At 36.9% G+C, this 25,310-nt stretch overlaps 1 protein-coding gene across 1 annotated transcript in view; it reads right to left on the bottom strand.

The window, feature by feature from the left end:
* LOC140152322 (leukocyte tyrosine kinase receptor-like) overlaps window positions 1-25,310 on the bottom strand; it is an 85,334-nt gene that overhangs the window by 58,706 nt on the left and 1,318 nt on the right. The window contains 1 exon segment of the mRNA XM_072174625.1: window positions 10,849-11,062. Coding sequence (XP_072030726.1) covers window positions 10,849-11,062 — 214 coding nt within the window.

Raw genomic sequence — 25,310 nt, 5'->3', positions numbered from 1 at the left:
TCCAGACAACACAATTTCACAGGAGAGACTTTTTTGTTCAACTTCAATCCATTAAGAAATAGAGTTACTGTAAGGTCCTATGCTTTCATATATACATTTATCTGCCTTCTCACATTTTCAAGATTTCCTCACCATTTCTTATTTTTGTACAATCCTGATACTTTTTGGTCACAAACCTGAACCCTCCCTATTTCCAGTAAATTACAGCGCGGCTACAAGACACATACAGTAATACATAGATTATTATACTACATTTTGATGCATTGGCATGGCTTGAGATTAGAGTGTACTATTAAGTTGCCCCACAGACATGACATTGAATTCCTGTTGTCTATTGATTCATCAGCAGCTGAGCTAAACTTATTCTTCATTTTGTTAATATTTCTTAAGCTATTTGAGTGTCTTGCATTGCTTTGTAACATGTTGTTGAGGTACTATTAAGGCTATCTACTTTCATTTCTATTGACTGTAATACAGGGCTGTCAACTTTTTGGAATTTCTTGGTGTGAGATACTATTGAACAGTGGAGTATTGGGACAGAATTCTTATTTGCCTATATAATGGTTCATTTTTGACCCATGATTATTTAAGCCAGGGTGCTCGAGAATCTTAAGGAGGGGGACAACAATTTATTTTGACAATATGAGATTTTGTGAGATTTTCCTACATTGGCATGAGATTTACTACCTTGGCGTGAGATGTTACTACTTTGACGTGAAACTGTGAGAGAAAGTGCCAGAATGTGTGTCTCACACTGAAAATTGACAGCCCTGTGTAATAAGAAAATACTTCCCACCCTAAAAAATGAGACACTTATTTTAATTCAGAGAGTTCCCATCATTCTATATACCCTTTTTAGTTGACATCGATCCGATCATTTCCTATTCTGGTAGGAAACTAAAAACATAATGAACTCTTAAGCCTGGCAGTGAAACTTAGCATCTGTGTCAACAACACAGGTATGTATCATAAACTGTGTTCACATGGGAGGCTGACATTCAGAGCCAACTCTGAAGTTCAGATTCCTTGAAGTTTCATCAGTCGGGGGTTTTGCCCGTGTGGATGCACTTGGAGGTTTGACACTCTAAGGGAAACTCAGAGGTTGGACCCACCTCAAACCCCAAATATTTCTAGGAGATTGAGCTGAACCTCTGAGGAAACTTAGAGGTTTGTGCAGTGTGGACACCTTTGAGGTTCAATGTATGATCGTGTATAGTGATTAGTGCCATTCCTATTTCTACATCGAAAGCACATGTTAGTCACTCATGGGGTGGCTCAGATGTTTATCCTGGCAAAACCACCTCCATGCTAGCCATAGGCTTCAACATAAAAAGTCCCAAGATCTTAGATATTCTCTCAAAATATCAAGAGCTATCTCAAGAGCCACTGGACCAATACTAGGCTTGTTTGTTTGTACAATTCTGAAATTTTTGAATTTTGAATTATTTTTTTTTGCAATTAAACTTGTCGTCTGCAGTCGGAGAGGGTTAAAATGTCATTTATACTGTTCAGTGCCAGAAGTGGGTTAGTGCAATAGCTGCCCTGTGTACATTTGGCAATTGACACCATACCGCGGAAACATGACATGTTGTGCACGGGATCGACGCCAAGTCAGGTACCGCGTGAGCAAACTCAAAAATAGCACAAATAAGGCGAGCATACACAAAAGAAACTTTGCACGTAAGGTAAGCGATGTCTCCAGTTCTGAACACTGTACTGGCGTCAGCTGAATTCTAATATGCCTAGGGGGCACAGGCATGGAAAATTCCTGTCTGTTTATTTATTCATCTATGATTGACACACAGTATATTGTACTCATCTACACATGGTAGTTACACATGGCAGCTATTGAACTTACCCACTTCTGGCACTGAGCAGTCAATTTGAAGGTTCAAATCCTTTAACGTTCATGCCTCGTCTGAACATATCCATAGACAGTCACTAAATGGGCATATCAATAAAAATGTGCAGACTTTCTCACATTCTATTTTAACTAACACAATGTAACACCAACAATGTTTTCCTGTGAAACATTAATGCCATGTTTTTAAAAGGAAGTTTTCTTGCCAAAGAAAATAAAATCAATGCCTTGTTTGAGACTATACCTTGCATGTCTGAAAATAAACCGAAACTGTCATTCTCTGGTTTGACAAAAAAAGCCCCAAATTGGTGAGATTCAGAATTGTATGTAAATCTCCTAAGACAGATTGACAACACATGTACATGTCATACAGCATTGACAGATCCTCCAAACAAATATATTCACTCACAGCCAGTGCTGCCAAAAAAATAACTTCACCTTCGCAGATGTCCTCAAGTAGCTCAACATTTGAATGATACATTAAATTTTACCCAATTTCTAATGGGTGTATACATGTAGTATTTGTGCAGCTAACTAAGGACTATCAATATATCGATAACAATTAATAATATTAATTTCGCAGATATCACTTTTTGAAGAAAATCATTATCCAAGTTGCCAATATCTAAAAATCAGGATAAAAAGGACTGAAATTGAGCTCCATAAGTTGCTGGAAGGTGGCTGGTGCATTTGTGAGTCCAAATGGCATAGTGCTGCATACGTCGCTGAAAGGTGGCTGGTGCATTTGCGAGTCCAAATGGCATAGCTCTCCATAAGTTGCTGGAAGGTAGCTGGTGCATTTGTGAGTCCAAATGACATAGCACTCCATAAGTCACTGGAAGGTGGCTGGTGCATTTGTGAGTCCAAATGGCACATAGCGCTCCTTAACTCGCTGGAAGGTGGCTAGTGCATTTGCGAGTCCAAATGACATAGCACTCCATAAGTCACTGGAAGGTGGCTGGTGCATTTGTGAGTCCAAATGGCACATAGCGCTCCTTAACTCACTGGAAGGTGGCAAGTGCATTTGTGAGTCCAAATGACATAGCTCTCCATAAGTCGCTGGAAGGTGGCTGGTGCATTTGTGAGTCCAAATGGCATAGCTCTCCATAAGTCACTGGAAGGTGGCTAGTGCATTTGTGAGTCCAAATGGCATAGCTCTCCATACGTCGCTGGAAAGTGGCTGGTGCATTTATTAGTCCAAATGGCATAGCTCTCCATAAGTCACTGGAAGGTAGCTGGTGCATTTGTGAGTCCAAATGGCATAGCTCTTCAAAAAGTCACTGGAAGGTAGCTGGAGCATTTGTGAGTCCAAATGGCATAGCTCTCCAAAAAAGTCACTGGAAGGTAGCTGGAGCATTTGTGAGTCCAAATGGCATAGCTCTCCATAAGTCACTGGAAGGTGGCTGGTGCATTTGTGAGTCCAAATGGCATGATGCATCCTGTTACATAGGTATTGGAAATTTATGGATGAATGTAGAAGATATAAGTAAAATTGGGAGGAAAATTGATTTATCAATTTTTATCGATAGTGAGTGGCCAATATATCATTTTTTTTTCAATCCTGACATCAACAGTCCATAGACTTACAGATAACTACCTACATCACCCAATTGGCCAGAAAAGCCAATACCCACTATAGCAGCAAACTGATAATCATCGCTCCTAAAAAATAATTCTGAAAGCATAATTATTCTGTATGATTTGCCAATATTAACCACAATTATGCAATATTAACCCTAAATGGCATAGCTCTCCATAAGTCTCTGGAATGTGGCTGGTGCATTTGTGAGTCCAAATGGCATAGCTCTCCATAAGTCACTGGAAGGTGGCTGGTGCATTTGTGAGTCCAAATGGCATATCTCTCCATAAGTCACTGGAAGGTGGCTGGTGCATTTGTGAGTCCAAATGGCATGATGCATCCTGTTACATAGGTATTGGAAATTTATGGATGAATGTAGAAGATATAAGTAAAATTGGGAGGAAAATTGATTTATCAATTTTTATCAAAATTTATCAAAATCAATTTTTATCGATAGTGAGTGGCCAATATATAATTTTTTTTTAAATCCTGACATCAACAGTCCATAGTCTTACAGCTAACTACCTACATCACCCAATTGACCAGAAAAGCCAATATCCACTATAGCAGCAAACTGATAATCATCGCTCCTAAAAAATAATAATTTAAAAAAAATTCTGGTATTCTGAAAGCGTAATTATTCTGTATGATTTGCCGATATCAACCACAATTATGCAACAAAAGACTGCTGCAGCCTCACCCAAGTAGCTCTATTTCAAACAAGTCATAGCAGAATATTTTGTGCCCTGTCAAACAAGTGACAAGTAGCCCAATTTGGTGGCAAAAGTACAGTTTTGGTAACACTGTTCCTTTGGATTTTAACAATATTCAAATTTGTTTCGTTTTTTATACGCTGTAAACACAACATTTTGCTGACGATAGCCTGTACATTAAATGGTCAGTGTCAGATATATGACCTGTTTTAGTGTCCTTCAAACAATAGAAAACAAAAGAACTTACATTCTTGATTTATCTATATCTCAAAATAAAGTTTCATGACATCAAAGTCATTTTGATTGATCAGATCAATTGTCATCTACAAAGTGATGCAAATGTCAGCAGACGCAAGTCTCACAACACTCATATATCCCCCTAAAACAGCAATGTACCGTACATCAAACATTTGTTGATAATATGAGGAAATTTAAATATCACTATCAATTTGAATGTAATACTCATGTTTATCCCCCTAAAACAACAATGTACCATACATCAAACATTTGTCGATAATTTTGAGGAAATTTCAATACCGTCATAAATTTTGAAACATTTTCCCCCATGTGTCAACTTTGATGCATACCTATTGGATTGTTGGTATTACTGTGTACTGTACAAACTAGCACACTTTAAAGTAATACGAGGTTCTTGCTATTTATACAATGCCGAAATATAAATATCAAGTTCCCATAGCTATAGCTACACTGGAATAAAAATCAGCATTGTCATTGTTTTGTTTTTGTGATGTTTTATAAATATCTATGGGCCATAAATGCCTTTTTGAATTAAAATCAAAATGTTAACAATGCAAAATTCTGGTTTTGGAATGCATCAAGTAAAACATAAAAGAATTGTAACCCTGCAGGCTAATGTCATTGTGCATTACATAAGCTTTTGTTTAATTCAACACCAACGCTATTGAATGCTAATGTCAAAGTCCCACAAATCACTGGCATAATAGCGCTGTGGTGATAACACAACAAGATTTCAATTGTATAGAAGCATAAATTGACATGCAGAATGTTGACTTTCCAAGTTGTGTCATTGTCCATGAAAATGACAGATATCTAAATTGTATATTATAACTAATACAAGGTAAAATACGTTCACTGTATTCATTGTAGGGCATGGTCCTTTTTATTTTTTAAATATAAATCTTTATCCCATAATGTTCCAATTTTCAAGTCCTATCCTTTTTGCAAGGTTTAATTAACCTTAATAAAAACAAATTAATTGCTACTTTATATGTTGTGTGTTTTTGTGGTGTTCATTTCTTCAAAAAATGCCATTCTTTCAAAATACAAACAACACAAAATTATTTGAAAAGTAATCATTTCACTATGCTGCATAATGATCAGATGAAAAGTTGTCAACCACATGGAAAGTTATTTTATTGTTGTAATACCGTAAAAACTTGATAGTTAGCATATGTGCTTACTATCGAGTGCTTTTGAAAACATGAAATTGTACTAAAGTCCGGCGCTTTACCAACTGAGCTAATGAGGTTGAGACACACATTTGCAAGTTAACTTGTTCGTATATAACTATGTGTGTCGATGATATGCTCAAAACCCTTTACACTTTTGTGGATGGGGCTCTTCATGATTGCATGTTTTAAAGTGCTTGATAGAAAGCACATCTGCTAACTATCGAGTTTATACGGTATGTTGAGACTTTATAGATGCAAGGAAAATCACCACATATCAACTTGCTGATTTAGCAATTCAACATTCTGCATGTCCCTTATAGGTTTCCATACATTTGTCAATTATGAATATTTGTATGAGTCTTGTCTACTTGTGACATTGGCAAGATATAAAACAAGTTATAGTGGGGGGGGGGGAACACTATGGACCACAATGGCCTCATCCCAATGGCATAGTTCAATAACCTTAATTAAACACTCATAGTACAAAATTTGACCTCAAGTTGCAGAGTATGAGTTTTGTACCCAAATTTTCAAAGGTCATTCAATGAATGTACAAATGTATTGAGGTTAAAGAACTGTGTCCTGATGGATGAGAATGTTGTGGATCCTAGTGAAACAACCACTCAAGTCAATGTTGATATTACTCTTCCCACATGACAAATTGAACATAAAACCAAACAAGTACTCCATATCTCTAAATTGCATTTATGAATAGCTATCACATGTTATTTAGAAAAAGAGTCATGAATGTTTTGGCATGTTGCTTTCATATTAGGTGTGTTTTAGATGGTAGCCTTCTTTTGAATGTTACTTACAAGCGAGCCAGCAATTAAATTATGCTACAAGCGAGTGTGTGTCCACACGGGACTTACTTGTAAGCCAACTCTAAGAGTGACCTTCACTGGTAAATTACTGGGGTAAATTATGCCATGAATATACACAATCAGAATAGGTCATCAAGGTCATGCTTACAAGTGAGTTTACATGCAAGTCTTGTTCACACTGGCCTTACATTCGAATGTAGTTCTCTACATGTAAGATATCTTACATGTAAAATCGTCACTTGTAACTTGCATGTAGCTACATGCAAGTGCATTTAGACGGGCACTACATGCAAGTTTACATTCGAATGTAGTTACAAGCGACTTTATAAGTGATCGTCTGAACAAGCCTATTGACTTTTAAGTCAATATGCATATGCAGTTAGCCTTGACAATGAAATGTGACCAATTGCTTCCAGTTCTCAGAACATTACAACTAATACATTTAGAAAAGCGGAAGACATGTGAGGAAACACTGTACTCAATAACGGGGCTTAACGTCATGTATACAAACCAAAACATTTCAGGAGTTCATTGCACGTCAGTAGAAATCCAACAAGAATATAACATGATTAAGGTTAGTCAGGTTACTGACTGGATCCGTATCGATATTCTGTATTGTGTTGATGAGCCTTACACCTTAGACATGCATGGCAATGTATTTTGTCATAACCCGAGTTCTGAACAATAACCTTAAATCGTGCACTGCCTACACAAGAAGGGCAAACTGCTTCTTTTAGATCATGCCACCATATACTACATTATTAAGCACTACCTAGGGACCGTTCACAAACACTTGTAAGGGGGGCCTGATGCAAAAAGGGGGGCCCTGAAAATTTTTGACCATCCTAAGGGGGCCCTGAAAAATATGACCACAATTTTTTCTGGGAAAATTGAGTTTATATGCTTTTCTATGGGGTTGACCGATAATTTTCATGTCAAAAGGGGCCCTGAAATTTTCGAGGTCTGTAAGGGGGGGGGCCCGAAAATTTTTTTTGCGATAAATTTTTTTGCATCAGGCCCCCCCTTACAAGTGTTTGTGAACGGTCCCCTATATAGCAAGAGAACCCTTGATCCTTCATTCCATTGCATTTATTTGTTCACATTCCATACAAGGGAGTAAGGCGGTTTAAAGTAGAGGGAGGAATATCATGTGTCCTGTCTCAAATCGAATAAACCAGTACTTACATTGATGGTTTGTTTTTTAATTTATGAATTGTTAAATCTTGTCATTGCAAAGAATTTTAGCTGGTATTGTTTTCCATAAATATATAAATATACAAAAATACCAAGAGGATGCTAAACTCATATTTATGTATTCATTGAATTTCTCCACCTCTTTAGTAAAGGCAACTTGAAAATTGAACTCCGATATCTGCCGATAATTTAACATTCTGTATTATTTTAAGTAGAAAACATGTTACCATTGAAATTCATAATTGAAAAATCATATGTGATCGTAAAAATAGCCTCAACGTTTTCCTCTTGGTTTATGCTACACTAGTAAATCTGTTGCTTCTGCCAATGGCGGCATACCCAAAAAACTCATTTCCCTCATGTAAATCTGTTGCTTTAGCCTATGGCGGCACAACTAAAACATTTGTTTTCCGTCATGTAAATCTGTTGCTTCTGCCTATGGCTAGTATATAGTATGATGGCATCCCTAAAACACTTGCTTATCCTTGTATTTCATAACAGATCTCGCATGTATGAATTAATATTCTAGTGAGAAATTCCCTCCCAGCTATCTCATATCCTTCAGAGTTCTCAGAATTCAATGGGCTATTCCAGTTGAAATCCACACCACCCATGTGGAAGATTGTGGAAATATCTTCCACAGGGGGAGTATGTTTTTCAAATGTAATTGGTCACGGTTAATCATTTTGAAATCCATACTCCCCCTGTAGTATAGCTTTACCTATAGGCCTATCTCCCACAACTGGAGTGAGTATTTTAAATGGAAGTTACCCCTCATACTCCCTCTATGGAAGACTTTAGATAAATCATCCACAGGGGTAGTGTGGATTTTAAATGGAATAGCTCAATTTTGGTTTGTATCCTGAACACATTTTTAATAGGAAAATGTAGCGAAGTAAAATGAATGATAGACATTAATTTGTTAATTCAAAATATTTCAAATGGAAGTTTCCCAACTCTCTATTCTATTCAAAACTCATACTCCCTCTGTGGAAGTCTTTAGCTAAATCTTCCACAGGGGTAGTGTGGATTTTAAATGGAATGGCCCATTGGATTTGTTTAGTCAACTCAATTAATTTTATCCAGACATTGTTCATGATGAATCCAACAAACCTACTTTCTACCATTCCCGGTATTTATAAATGTGAGGATTCTAGAGCAGAAGTTCAATTCATCTAATCCATGCGGAAGCATTCGGGCAACATGCCACTTGCTCACTTAGCCAATATCTTAACTAGACTATATCATGACAGTTTGTTTATTGGAGTTGGCAGTCCATCCATCTACAGCAAATAGTTAAGTTAGTCTACTGTGTAAATTATTCCGTCTGCCCTACTGCAAAATTAGCTTATTTACAACATGAACAAAAGTGTGAGCTTCAATTTGGTTTTTATCTAAACACACTTTTTAATGCAAAAGGAAAACGTAGAAGTAAAATGAATGATAAACATTAATTTGTTAATTCAAAATAATGTACATATCCTTGCTTTAAATTTGCTTTAAATATATTCTAGCATTTATTATTCACAGCAGATGTACTTTGTTTTTGTAAGACTGGTCAAGCTCTGTCGACACTTGTAAATACCACATCTATGCATTTTTATCATATTGGTTTAAAGATTGCAAGAGGGTACTACAGTATAAACTTGATTTCCTCCAGACGTCATATACTTGCCTACACAGGCATTTACGTCATTTTGTCGCATTTAAATCTTTTTGTCATCCAATCACAATTCCAAATTACAACACCGTAACTCTAACCTACAATCAACAAAATTAATGCTGGCATACTCTGGCATACTAAATGTAAATCGCCACCCCTCTCCCACAGTGTTATGTTGATGAAAGCACTTTTGCCATTGGGCTCTCCAGTCTCCCCAACATTGATTGAGGGGGAATGGGGGAGGGAAGGGGAAAGGAGAAGGTATATACTTCTCATCAAACATAGTTATACTAATTGCACTGAATTATCAGAGCGGCAGTGAAGAATTGCAACATATTGTCAAGGTGTGCCAACTATTAATTTCGTTGATTGTAGCTAAACTTATTTCATATATACAACATAGCAAACCATATTTCATATTCAACAGAGCATATTTCATTTTCGATATAGCGAACCTGCGAAATAGATGACAGACACCCAGACAGTGGCGGGCGTGCTTACAAACTTGCTAATCAATTGAAATAGGCTATGCAAAGTCCTCATCAGTTTACGCAAACTTTGCCGCCTTAGCCTCATTACATTTCATGCTCTGTTTCTGTTGCCTCTCATTGTGTAAACTCGGGTGGGTAAACATGAAGACAAAATACAGGTCACACAGGAATGATGTGCAATTAATTACGACATGATCTACAAAAATGGCTCAAAAATACAAAGCCTTTCATAATTTATCAATAAAATGATGACAGGACGGTGATGTGCTGACAACTTTGAGTGGACTCACGCTTCTTGTGACATAACGACGGTAACACTGTTGCATTTAATTGGAAAATACTTTTGGGTGACCCCCTTCTTATTTTGGCTGCATTTCACCTAGCCAATGAACCTAGGCAAAAGTATGAACAGTGGAAGCTTAACATGGATAAAAAATAAAGGAATGTTCAATTTTTGAGCATTGACTTTTACAGGATTAGAGGGAATCCCCATAAATTTTTAATTGATCTCCACCAATTACCAAGAATAATCTTCTTCAAAAATTACATCTCATAATCCTGCAACTTATATTGTACTTTTTCTAACTTTTAACAAGTGCTCTACTGAAAAACGCCAACATAATACCAACATAAATGCCAACAGCAGCAGCACCAACATCAATCAACAAGTTAATATTGAGCATGTTGCATCAGTACCACAGCACCGATTTTATGCCCCTGCATTTTTAATCCTCTCATTGTCAACCAGGTCGTTTCTGCTGAGCTGCAAATGATTCACTACCCACATACTTAGTGGGGAGGGGAAAAATCCAGAAAAACTTCTACGTAACCTTAAAAGTTCAGATTCGAATCTTGCTCACTGTATTTTAGCTTGTCACAGTGTAGACAGCTTCCGGTGTCACCAACTAAATCATCACCGGTTATTTGTTTCTACTGGACATGTCACTGCATTACACTCCGCATCACCCTTACCCCGATCTGTTTCTACTGGGGCTGTTACTGCACATTACCTGCAGGGCATTACCCATCTACCCGTTGCTCACTAGAAACACCCTGAATGTTTCTTGAATATTGACCATAATGTACATACCTATCTCCTTGGTTTCCATCTTGTTTCCAGATGACCTTATCCTGCTCCTGATATTTCAGTACCACAGCCAGACTCCCCATCTGTGCACCGTACATGTGGTACTGGAAGTGAAAGCGACACTGAGGTCCGCTTTCGGCATATGTCGGGCTGACCAGATAAGACACTGTCTTGTTGAGTTTACCACTGGCTTCCATGTAGATGTAATGTCCTGAAACTGTGTAGAACAGAAATACAGACAATATCGTTATTTTGGTGAATTTAGAAAGGGACTGAAGAGGCAAAAAATCTGTGACCTTTACCACAGATTGCAAAATGAATGTGTTTGGATACAAATTTTGGGAATCCATAGTGACATTTATGTAACAAAATCAGACAAAGTATGCAATGGGCTATACCATTTAAAATCCACACTACCCCTGTGAAAGATTTTGGAAATATCTGCCACAGGGGAGTATGAATTTCAAATGTAGAAGATTCAGTAGAAGATTCAGGTTAAATCCTTCTCAGAGGGTGTATGAAATTCAAATGGAGCTGCCTAATGTGCTCATTCCATTTGAAATTCATACTCCCCCTGATATTTCCAAAATCTTCCACAGGGGTAGTGTGGATTTTAATTGTTAATAGCCCAAATTGAAGCAACTGCAAAATGTCAGATTTGATGAATGAAGTGTTGGAAACAAACCTGCAATTCAAGATGAGAATCTTTCAAAAACGCCGCCATATTGTCTTGGTAAACATTCAATAGATACACTCAATCCCAGTCAACCTAGATCTAAGCACGTATTGCAAACATGATTGTATGTCATATAAGTGCCCTTGTGCTTTTAGCATCACAGGCTATTAGTGTTTCATAATGTTAATAGCCTGTGATATTGAAATATGGTCTTTGGGTGTATGTACAGTATGTGACCACAACGCAAACTGTACAAATTCTCATCAATCGTCTCCCGACTATGTGGATTTAATTTTCATGATAGTGAATCAAATCTATGAGACCGTTTTGATATGAATATTGAATTCCTGTCATAAATCTTCAGATCATTAATTTTGTTAACTTTACATCAATTCTTATGAATCAATTTTTATAATTCACTTTGCTATGTCATATCCAGTACCAACAAATGTCATTAGGTGTCTGATTTGCAATGATAAAAGATGGCAGAAACAGTAAATCAAGGTTCAAATGCGTGCCAAGAATGAATCTGGCCGAAAAGTCCCTTTGAATGGTCACTTCTCCCCTCATTTCAAGCATGCTAAGAGAGTGAATTTGGTTGAAAAGTCCCTTGAATTGTCACTTCTGCCCTTATTTCCTGCATGCTAAGAGTGAATTTGGCTGGAAAGTCATATGAATTGTTACTTCTCCCCTTATTTTATCACCCAAGATTTTCTTCAACTGCACTCTGCCCTGCAACTCACAGTATGCACTGGATCATTGGCAGCTGAATGTTAAACTTTCTCCAGGATTGCTTTCCAAAACCTCTAATAAACCATCTTCAATTATACTTAACCAAAGCTCGTCAATGCCATATTTTTCCCAACACTCTGCTACCAGTGTCAAACCTAGACTCTCACCAAAAGAACAACCCAAAAGCTCATCACCTGTGAAATGAGATGTCTAAGAAGAGCGGCTAACAAGTCAAGGAGGGATACGATCAGAAATGAGTGGGCACCACACCAATCACAGCTACATTGCAAAACACCAAGTAAGATGGTCCGGTCACCTTATGCAAACAACAGGAACTAGGGAACTAAGGAAGACCAAGGATAGGCAGATGGAGAGGAAGAAGTGTTAGCAAGACATGGAATCACAATGAGCCAAGCTACTCAACTTGTCCAGACAAGAAGGTTACATTTCCCTATGATGCTATGAAGGGCACAAGTGGTGGACATTTAAGTAAATCTAAGAGCATGGGCATGTTTATGTTTAAAGAAGTGTTTCAAGTTCTTAATGCTTTGCATGCTAGCCATAAGCTTCAACACAAAAAGTCCAAGTTTTGAGATGCTTTTCCAAAATATCAAAAGCTATCTCAAGAACCAATACTAGGCTTGTTTGTACTCATCTTAATGCATTTTTCATGCTGATTCCAAATATAGTCATAAGAATTTACAATTCTGAAATTTTGGAATTTGTTATAAAAATTTGAAACTTGTCATCTGCAGTCGACACCCGCGTGGAGAGAGTTAACAGTAGCTGTGTATAGAGAAGTGTTGAACTTTCAATGCTTACTGGGATTTGAACAATAATGGGTGCTTTACTGATTCTCTGGTAGATTGGTTGCTTTCAAAAATATAGGATTTACCCAAGACCATGACAGTACAGGCTATGACATGATGCTATATGGTCAGTTTATCTTTAACATAATCTGCTTTAAAACACTTGCCCTTCTATCTCATGTGATATCTGATGACTGATAACATCTAGTACCAGACACAAAGTAGCAAAGTCAGTTTGAAAATTACACTTGAAATTGTCTCCCTTGGCTGAGTGGATCAGATAATGTCTAAAAAGAGTTGTTCAAATTATGATGAAACCCATAGGTTTTCATACTGTCAATGGTAACAGTATAGATTTCCTTGCCATGAGTGTTGAAGGGAAGGATATAAATTACAAGTACTAAGATCCAAGATGATTTAAGGTTAGCAACTATTTTAAACTGTTGCGATTTGGTAGTTAGCAGCATCTTGCGAATGACAGTGGCAACAATTGCATTGATCATTTCATAGCGAATGTGTAGACGAATTCAAATATCACAAATTTACTTTTGTAGGTCCTGTGGTTCTTGAGTTTTGTTGTAAAGAGGGTTGAAACAACAACACTTTTGTAAAACATATATAACCTATTAATAACAATAAATTAACCAAGTTATTAGTTAATATGATTTATAGAATCAATTTGATTGATTTGATTGAATGGACTGCACTGCACCATGATTACGGTGAAGGACACCGGTTCAAATCAGTGGTTCGTAACAAAGAAAGCCTAAACCAGTTGACCTAGCAACGGTCACATTCTAACGTGCACTAGGCCAGCGAAATGCCTGGCTCATCAATTTAACTACTGAGGAATGCACTTTCATCATAGCTGACAAGGAAATGCACTTTCGTCATAGCTGACAAGGAAATTCAACATAATTAACAGAAGCAAAAGCCATGATAAGAAAATATATGCATTCTTTTATTTTTCTGCATGATTTTAACTTATCAACCAAAAAATGTGTGATTATACAGTCTTTAGTCATCACACAGTACCGTAAGCACACATAGAAAGTGCATTTCAAATTCATTTCAATTTCTCCAGGTTCAAGTCCAAGTATATAATTAAAGTAATTGTCACATTGCTTGATTAATGACAGTCCTGACAAGCTTCACTTCATCTAAACTTGGACTGGAAATTAAAATGATCAATCACCTGTTACTAATAAGGAAGGAGGAAGCATCTGATATGACTCAAAAAGCTTTTACTAACCTATATAAATTATATATGTTATGTAAACAAAATACTATTAATGAACAAAAGTATATTAGCCTGCATTTATAGGTCACTGGTTAATTGTAAGCCATTGTGGTTTTGACAGATGAATTGGGCTATATCTTTTCGGGGGCATGACATATATTGAAGTGACCAACTGCTAACATCAGAAGGGGGTCCGGCTGTATTTTCCAAAAAAATGTTTGTAACTGTGACAAGATCAAGAAGATTCATTCAGAGCAAATGGTTTAAAGAGAATGCTTATTAACTTTCATAAAAACTGTTCTTAAACTCCAAAGGAGTACCATACATAGCTCTTCTCTAAGCCACTAATAAGTGGCCCACTCTTTGCAATTCCTACCAGACTACTCTCCTAAAACCCTCTCTTAAACAGTAACTACTATCCTCTGAGTGTAGCATTTTTGAAATCAGGGCAAAATGCTATCTTCTGAAGATAGTATTTATGAAATAAGGACAAACTGCTATCTTCGGAAGATAGCATTTTGAAATCAGGATAAACCACTATCTTCTGGAGACAGCAATAACTAGCCAAATAAAACCAAACTGCTATTTTCTGAAGATAGCAGGGTAAACTGCTATCTTCAGGGTAAACTACTATCTTCTGAAGATAGCATTTAGAAAATAAGGGCAATGATCTTCTGAAGATAGCATTTGTGAAATAAGGGAAAGTTGCTATCTTCTGAAGATAGCATTTGTAACATCAGCGAACTGCTATCTTCTCAAGATAGTATTTGTGAAATAAGGGTAAACTGCTATCTTCTGCAGATAGCATATGTGCCCGGGCATATGTGAAATCAGGGCAAACTGCTACCATCTGAAGATAGTATTAGTGAAATTAGGGGAAACAGCTATCCTCTGAATATAGCATTTGTGAAATCAGAACAAACTACAATCTTCAGAAGATAGCATTGTGAAATCGGGATAAACTGCTTTCTTCTGAAGATAGCATTTGTGAAATCAGGGCAAACTAATTAATTATCTTCTGAAGACAGCAATAATGAGCAAAATAAGACCAAACTGCTATTAGCAGGGAAAATTGCTATCTTCTGAAGATTACATTTGTGAAATCAGTGAACTGCTATCTTCTGAAGATAGTGTGAAATAAGGGTAAACTGCTATCTTCGGTAGATAGCATATGTGAAATCAGGGCAAACGGCTATTTTCTGAAGATGGCCAATTAGGCCAAAGAAAAAAAGTTTGTCTCAAAGCTTCTTGTGCAATTTGTAAAATCGCAATTTGAAAAAAAAAAAAAATGCAGAAAAAAGTTTTTCCAGAAAAATTGGTGGAAATCAGACTTTTTTCTCAAAATACCATAAAAATACCAAGTCGGGAATTTAAAAAAATCGCATTTCGTATTTGTTATCAAACCACTCATGAGCTTTGAGAAAAACCTTTTATTTTGTTTGGCCTTAGTGAAATTAAGGAAAACTGCTATCTTCAGAAGATAGCATAGAAAATGATCACAAATGAATACTTACATCAGCTAATGTACTACTAAGCTTTCTGTTGCTGGCAAACAAATCTGCACTCTTTTAATTACCTGATCTTGGCCTCAATTTGATCATATCTTTTGATGCATAGAAAAAAAAGCAGGAAATACATCTAAAAACAACCTTATTTTGAGCAATAACAGACTTGAGATAGCATCAATATTTGCTACACTGAATATATCTGAATAACACATATAATGGGCTCTTCCATTTGAAATTTAAACCCCCTGTGTGGGAGATTAAGGTAATTTCTCACATTAGGGGCGTATGTATTCTAACTGGAATAGCCCACTGCGCTGGCTACTTGGCTGTGTGATCATAACTGTGATAACACAAATGTCAATTTGTATAGATTTTATCAAAATAAAACAAATTCAAAAACACAAATCACAAATTGTTTTCTAAAACTTTACAATGATTAGAATTATGCACGATCACTGGTCAATGTGTATTGCCTGATATTTGATAAACTTTTCAGTTATGCAACACAGAAAGCTACAACCTATTAAAATTTTGTCCACTATACAAAACTTCCCATAGCAGTAGATTATTTACTAAAACCCAGTGAAAGTTATACGTAATTTATTAATATTCATAAGCCAACAAACCAATCTTTGATAAGCATGTTTCATGCATTGATTTCCGTTAATGCACGGATGTGAATTTGCATTTGTGTATTATTTCATGATACACACAAGAACCAAGGAATGAGAAATTTCGCGGGGAAGTAGGCGGATCATCGCATTACTGAAGAAATTGCCGACCTGTGTGATGAAACTGTCTAAACACTGAGTAGAAATTGGATTTGTCTATATACATTGTGAACTTTTCACTTTATACAATCCTGATGAATATATTTTAAAAAGTGATTACGGGATCCTAATGATTGAATTTTATTTTAATTTTGATTTTTTAATACCTTAGTAACAAGAGACGGATTTATGATGTTTATGAAAGAGATTTATTACTGATATGATTCTGTTGATGTGCAAATGACAAAAATCTACACACTTGCCCCTTATTTACCATCACAATGCACAATCCCCATGTTTTGGTGAAAAACTTAAGAGGTACGTGCAATGACCTACGCCATATACACTACAACAAGATCATATTCAGTCAATAACCTCTAATTAACAGCCTCACATCATATTGTTGAATTTACCACACCACTCTATATGCAAACTACAAACAAAAACCCACATATTCTACTTTACCAAATTACCAAATTGTGTCACTTTATTTACATAGATACAACATTGGTAACTTTCATAACAAGCACCAAAGATATTTGGATTTGATTTCAGTGTACACTGAAAAATTGTTGCCCAAAAACCCTGGGAATACTATCATTGTGACTTATTATCGCTGATTGCATTCCAACATGCATTGTTTTTTCAATGGTGAAAAGCAATTTGTTAAAATACAGAAAATGTGCCTGTATCATCTACTCGTGATCCTACACAAACAATCCCCAAAGACAACAAACATTCACTTTTTATTTTATTTTTTATGATTCAAATTGAAATACTTGATTGCAAGGAGAATTTCAAATCCATGTTGTTATTGATCTCTGTTGTCTCATGTTGAATTGAAATAACATATCGTCTGCTGCATCGCATACTGTCGGATCTCAAAAGGCTGCCTTGTGAGATTTTTGGGTTAGGGTTATCTTGTATCTTCACAGTACCACCAAGTACATGCATTACACCATAATGAAACACAGAGGAAACACAAATTAATGTTGTGCCAAAGGTCATAACACAACATCCCTCAAAAAGTGTGTTGTAACTACTTTCATCACTGCTGTATCTCATATTGTTATTTGATATTTCAGCATGCCTCCTTTTATGTGTCAATACCTCAAAATGAATACATAAAAGTCAATTTTACATAAAAAGTTAATGTACACCTCTACACAGAAAGATGACAATAATAAAAAAATGTCACGCAAGGCAGCCTTTTGGGATATGACAGTATTTGATGCAGACGAGCATTAGGTAATGAATACACAGGCAACATTACAAGAATGTTGAATTGACATGGATTTTTTTTTCGAAAAACCAAAGAAAAGATAAAATCTTGGGCCCATTTCACAAAGACCTCTCCATCTAATGTTTCATTTGTTATTATGTCAAATTATCAAATCCAAAGTTAAGATTGATTGTAAGCCTTTGTGATACAAATGTAGTGTGCCCTGCATTTACTGTGTCACTTACCGGTAATGCTCTGCATGCTAGCCATAGGCTTCAACATAAAAAGTTCTGGGGTATTTTCTCAAAATATCAAGAGCTTTCTTAAAAGAATCACTGAACCAATACTAGGCTTGTTTGTACTCATTTTAATGCATTTCTCATGCTGTTTCCAAATATGGTCATGAAAATTTACATTTCTGAAATTTTTGAACTTTCAAAAAAGATTGAAACTTGTCGTCTGCAGTCGACGCCCGTTTGAAAAGGGCTGAAGTACGGTACAAAAACAAAATCTAGTTACACACATACTGACATCTAAGTAATGGGTCAATAAGGGAAAGTATTCAGGAAAGCTGTCTTGGAAAAACAGAGAAAGCAATCTGAAAATCAATGGGAAGGCACCAACAGTATGTTACGAGTACAGCAGGTTGACTATCTGTCTACTGGTCTAATAGAGTGAGGCCATTTTATTGATGTGAAGTATACTGAAGTCAAACTGATGTGTGTGTAGGTTTGAATTCAAAAATTGTTTTCTGAATTGCTTTTACCATGGGTGCATTTATGGTAATATTGTTTCTTGTCAATTCCCATTATAAGGAATATGTCATATCTTCCAATGCATATGTTCATACATGCTGAAGAATGGAATCGCCAACCTTATACAACACCCTCATTCGATCAAAAGTCGTCAATGGTCAACAAAAGGACAAGTCCATCACAACATCATAGGACTTCTTCTGATGTGCCATACATCGAAAATTCAAGCTTAGTTGAATATTTGGGCTGATGGCAGTTTAAACTTTTGTTAAAAATGTCATATCTTAGTTACTGGTTCACACTTAGTTTGCACACCTGTTACCAACCCATTGACTTTGTGTTGCAATCATTTTGATCATAGTTCTAAACACAGACAGGTGTGCGAGTCCACTTCTTCAATATGCAACATTGGATCCTCTATTGGGATTTGCCTGGCTTCAGCTGAAGGTTAAAAATTAATTAATTAATTTGAAAAAAAACCTTTTTACAACATTCATCTATAAATAAGGTTGCTCCTGTGTTGCATTTTGATGTGGTAGATGGGGTAGTCTTGTACGTAATCACTCAAAACTGATGGGTACCAATCATTTTGATACAGCTTGTATATGTGCCAAAAGCTAACCATCTCAAGGCACTGATTGGGATACATCATTAGAGAAAGGGGGGATATGGAACAACTTCATCAATGATTGTCAGACAATTAACTTAAATTAGCAAATCAAAGAGAGAAGAATGGCTCCCAGATGTATTACAATGAGCCTGTTCACACAAACTCCAGGGCACAGAGTTTCAACTGAAGTCCATAACACACAAGTCAATGCATAGTGGAGCAGTGGAAAAGCAACACATGAGCTCTGGGAACATTTGTTCATTAAAGCCATATTACAACATTTGCTGAAGAGAACGCCCTCAAAATTATTTTAAATTCTGGTTTTTACACGATTGTAATGTACTTTAGTCAATAAAGATACTCTGCAAAAATCAAGACTTTAGGTGCTGTAGTTTTGTCAAAATCCGAGATTTTGAAAAAAAACGATGGAACCGGCGTTTTATAATTACGATGGAAATATTAGTCGAACACGTATGCACAGTACGTACACGGCTTGCGGGATACACATACACACACCCCGAGGATCGTACCGTATTACAACCGCGGTAGTAACATGCATGGGCGCTAGTAGTAAATTCCAATTTTCTATGCTTTGCCTCAGTTGTTCGGCTCAAAATTAAAAGGGGACATATCTGACAGATAAAAGCTAACATTTTATGGAAAATAAATACTAATCTATTTTTACAATAATATGGCTTTAACCACCACCATATTGATTACAAAGGCTTCAAAATTATTAGGTCATTTCAGTGCATTTATATCCAGTCTGCTATAACACAGTATACAGAGCCGTTCAAAATCATTGAAAAAAAACCCAACACTTTCTGATGTAATGAAAGGGTCTAGAGAACCCGCCAACAGAAGTAGCTGAACAGACAATTCTTAATGTTGCTTTAACCCTGACAGAACTAGGACTCACTAAAGCTCACTATTAAAACCGCTCTGCGTGCATGCATTCCACGGGACTTGATGACGCAACCAGACCAAGTCATATATACCCAGGGAATCGTTGGCGGGCCAACGTCACCTGTGTAGCTACATGCTGGGGATCTTCTGCGTGGCATGCGAGGGGTCCGAGGCTCGAATCCTGGGGGTGCCAAGTGACTTTCTTCTTCATCGTCTCTCCTTTTTCGTTCCTTCTTCCCTTCCGATAGCCAAAAAACCACGGGTAGGGTTAGGGTTAAACATATTAAAGTCAGCCTTGGGCATTGATTTTTTTAATAGCATACACCAAAATACCATTTTCTTCCAGAAATAGCCACCAATTTGAATGGCGCTATTCAACAGCATTGCTGGAACCTAGATATTAACGATTTCTACATAACACACAACGACTGCCCAGTGCCAGAACGGATAAGTACAATAGCTGCCCTGTGAACATTTGGCAATTTACGTACAATGTATTGTACTCATCTACACAAGGCAGCTATTGCATTTACCTGCACCTCTGGCACTAACCAGTCGACAAACAAACACCTGAAGTATGCCATTGATCTGTTATTACAACTGAAAAATCGAGTGAACATACAGGTACACGCACCATTGCCATATGACATGGTGCCTTTTGATCACTGATCTGCCATTTTTGGGCTACTTTTAAATGACCCATAATACCTCAGGAAACACCTCAATTTCAAGCCATTTTGCAAAGATTAATGTGATTTAATAAGGTGTGTGCCATCTTTATACTGTGCACATATGAGTGCTTCGTTGATCTGCCATTTTATCATTTAAAAGTTTGTTCATTTGAATGTTCTTTTCCTGAAGTGGGTGATTTCTGTCTGGAATTCAACTAAATGCACCTAATGTGTAGGCTTTTGGTTGTCATTTCCTTTGACATGGCATTCATGAACAGTGGTGTAACCAGGACTTTTTCAGAAGGTCAAAGGGGGGAAGGGGGCAAGACAACTTTCAAGGGTGGGGGGGGCTAAACTGGATAAAAATTGGCACAAATGGGCTAAAACGCTTTAGAGTACAAAAACAGGCATAAACTTTTTTAATATCAGGGAGGCCAGCATCCCACAAGGGGGGAGACTTATCACAGGGGGCAGCTGTCCCCCTTTACCCCCTGGCTACACCACTGACCATGATAAAGTGTGAGCTGCACACTGGATCTATACAAAATGTGGCGACTTAGCATAAAAGTATTCGTCATCATAGTGTAATGTCAAAAATCTGTTTTTGTTATTGCACGCATCAATAAAGTCTCAACTCACGCTTGCGTAAATTCACATTTAAGCGTGCGCCAGTCATGCAATATGCAACAGGCGTATGCCATTCTACATCAACACATGAGTATTTTGTTCACCAATTATAAGCTGAACAATCTTTAGAGTAGTAGGCCTATCATATTTTATGTTACCATGCTGAAAACAATTTTATAAAAGAAAATTTGAACCCTTCATTTGGTGATGACGTCAAATTAATTGATCACATTCTGCTTTCCTGAACACATGGCATCACATAAGGGACCGTTTCCAAACACTTGTTAGGGGGGCCTGATGCAAAAAGGGGGACCCTGAAAATTTTTGACCCTCCTAAGGGGGGCCCTGAAATTTTTTGACCCTCCTAAGCGGGGGGGGGGATTGAATTTATATGTGATGCGATCAAGCAAAATCAGTTGGAACTCGGAAATATTGATTTTGAGATATAGGCTAGCCAAACAAAGGAAATATTTCCTTTTGTTTTCTCTTGTTTTGGAAACTCTTTAGTTGCTCATATCTTTGGAACTGGTTGTTCAATTTGAATGGTGTTTTCTGCCAAATACAGCTTTGTAAATGCTTTTTACTATCCTGTAAGAAATTGAAAATTTAATATTTCCGAGTTCCGACTGATTTTGCTTGATTTCGCATCACATATGCTTTTCTATGGGGTTGACCCATAAATTTCATGTCAAAAGGGGGGCCCTGAAAATGTTGAGATCTGTAAAGGGGGGGGGCCCTAACAAGTGTTTATGAACGGTCCCTAACAGTACAATGTACTTTCCTATATCAGTTTGGGGGCACTGCTAATTCAAAGACGTCTCTGATATCAAATACTCTTGAAGCGTCATGTCACATAACAGTATCATATTTCAGAGACGTCTCATAAATCACATACTCCCTAGTTTCAAAACCCAGTCGCAAACGATGTAAATAATTTTGATGAACGTGGCAGCGGAGTGGGAATAATTTTGTGTATAGGCCTTATCAGGGTTGTAGCTAGCCCAAGTTGAGCATGTTGAGTGCTTCCTAATTTTACTGAATTGGATAGTAAAATTGGGATTGTTTTTACTTCAAAACATTTGATTTTGGCCATTGCAATCTAAGTGTGTTCTGGGACCATTTGTCAGAATTTGCACAGATAGATATCATTTTTGCACAGGTAGATATTTGCTAAACATAGGAAAGCTTATTCTAATACATTCAGCTTCGTTCCGATGTGCTGCATCTAGTGCCAAAATGTCAACAAAGCTCGACGTATGTGATATCACAGACCCCCGTATGTGAAATCACTGACCCGTCTTTGAAATCAGAGACGTCCGGTTATTATGAGTGCCCCCGAACTGATATAGCTTGTTAGATTTATATATGACAAGGTGAATTTATGAAATAAGTCAGTGTGCTACATGTATTGACTGTATTGATTTCAGTACTCTGTCAGGAGCTCTAGATGTATTATACAGTGTTTCACTTTTGCCTAACTAAATAGGTCAATTCCATATCATGTTATTGTATAATGAAGAAAATAGCATATAATGTTCCATGCTATATCGATAATATTGAGACCCCCACTTGGTGGTTTCACTCACTTGTTTTATCTGGAATATAATGTGATGGAATCACGATGCCAACTTCACATTATGAAAACTGGTGTGTTAACTTTAAAAACTGTTTTAAAAAACATGTCTGTGCCTTACTATTAAAGATTATTTTTACACAAACAATAGATCAGTAGAGAAATGATGGTAGAACACACCAACTGACATTTTATCAGTCTAGACCAGTCAGATTTTTTTCAGAGTTGTGAAGCTCTGCTATGGTGGGAACTAGTTTTGTCAGCCCTTTCATCACTTTTATCAGAGAATGTAAAGAATGTAGGTGCCCTCGTCTCGATTCATGGTGTACCATAATTTCCCCACTTTTCTATTGAGTTTTCTATTGAGATGAATCTCTACAGTGATTTCTGCGTTAAATTCAAACATCAAGGTCCGACACTGTGTCCCATATCAACTGATTTTCCTCCTACCATCTCTCCAAAACCAGATCAATTTTCCTCCTAAAATCTCCTAAAATAAATATATTCAAGACTTCTACATGGAAAAAGTCTACTGTACAATGGTGGCACCAGGGGGCGGGGACTCCCCCAGTCAAAACACTCCCCCCCCCCCCCCTAAAAACCCCAAAATTGTGAAAATGTCCACTGCTAGTGTAGGCAACAACCCTACAAATGTTGCTGATTTACTTAGAGAAATGGATGCCTCTTGACACACTATGGACCACAATGGCCTCATCCCAATGGCATAGTTCAATAACCTCAATTAACAATTAAACAATCATAGTGCAAAATTTGACCTCAAGTTTCAGAGTATGAGTTTTTGTACCCAAATTTTCAAAGCTCATTCAATGAATGTGCAAATGTATTAGGGTTAAAGAACTGCGCCTTGATAGATGAGCATGTTGTGGATCCTAGTTTCATCAGGATCATTCATAGTTCAATGAGTACCGCATTACTTGGATCTGAAAAACAACCTTTCCTACTTTAAAAAGAAATGGATGCCTCAATTGACCGACATTCAATGTTTTGAAGACCTAAATATTGTGAAATCCTTGTCACTTGTAATCTAAATTCAACCAGGTCATGTTACACAATGGCTACATAAAGCAGTATAAGGTGACACGAATGTGCCCATATATTTATGCAGATATATATAGACAAGCTCATAGTTGTCTGAAACATTACACCTCTAATATGAAAACAAACTATAATTAAGGTTCTTTGCGCTAAAAACATGCTAATCTCTGAAGATGAATGCGCCGGTATATTTATAGCAGATAAACGTAGATAAACTGGTAAATTTCTGAAACACAATGCCTGTAAAATGACAACAGATCATACTTAAGGCTCTGCATGCTAGCCATAGGCTTCAACATTAAAAGTCCTAGTTTTGAGATATTTTCTCAAAATATCAAAAGCTATCTTAAGAACCACTGAAACAATACTAGGCTTGTTTGTACTCATTTTAATGCATTTTTCATGCTGCTTCCAAATATGGTCTTGAAAATAAACAATTATGAAATTTTTGAATTTTTGAAAAAAATTGAAACTTGTCGTCTGCAGTCGACACCCGCGTGGAGAGAGTTAAGGCTCATTGTGCTAAAACATGCTTATCTCAGAAGTGTAATCGTACTATTATAGGTGACTCAACATTGTCTATGGAATCCAGTCTTGGAACAGTTCTATATCTGTAGTGAAACACATTTGATCTTTAACATACTTTAATAATGTGAACCACAATACAAGATACATGTATACCAGCAGGATTTTGGGAAAATGTCTCATTCAAAGACCATCATAAACACTAACTCTAACCCTAATACTAAACCCTAAACCTGCACTGTAGTTGCATTTAATGTTTAAATCAAGACAGGAATAATATCTTTTACGATTTATGAAAAAAATTGTAATACAATCCGGCCCAGATATAGCATTTACCCTATGAAGTCACTCAACCTGCAGGCTTGAAACACAATGCTAAGCTAGGGATTTGCCATTTTAATTCCATATTACCTCTTAAAAGGAATCCTGAAACCACAGTAGCTCATGTTTCTACAGAATTCTGCCACTTTGGAACATACTAGGTACAGACAGTAGATTTCTTTCAATTTTCTGATTACATAATTATCTTACTGCCAGCTAGGCTCTAACACCATCTCATGTTTCTGTAGCTATTCGCCTATTGCACGGTTCAGCCATGATGCAAGGAGAGCCTCGAACTGGCATGACATGAAAGGAAGAATTACATAACTTTATGCAATATTATATGACTGGTTCAATTCCCATTCATGCATGCTGCCAGATTGAGGCTCTCCTCGCACATGGCAGAACCATGCATTGGGTGAATGGAGTTATTTAGGGCATAGTGTCAAAGCTAGATTTCTGCT

Source organism: Amphiura filiformis, chromosome 5 (assembly GCF_039555335.1).
Source record: "Amphiura filiformis chromosome 5, Afil_fr2py, whole genome shotgun sequence".
In the NCBI taxonomy this organism is placed as follows: domain Eukaryota; kingdom Metazoa; phylum Echinodermata; class Ophiuroidea; order Amphilepidida; family Amphiuridae; genus Amphiura; species Amphiura filiformis.
This window is presented reverse-complemented; position numbering and strand designations above follow the sequence as displayed.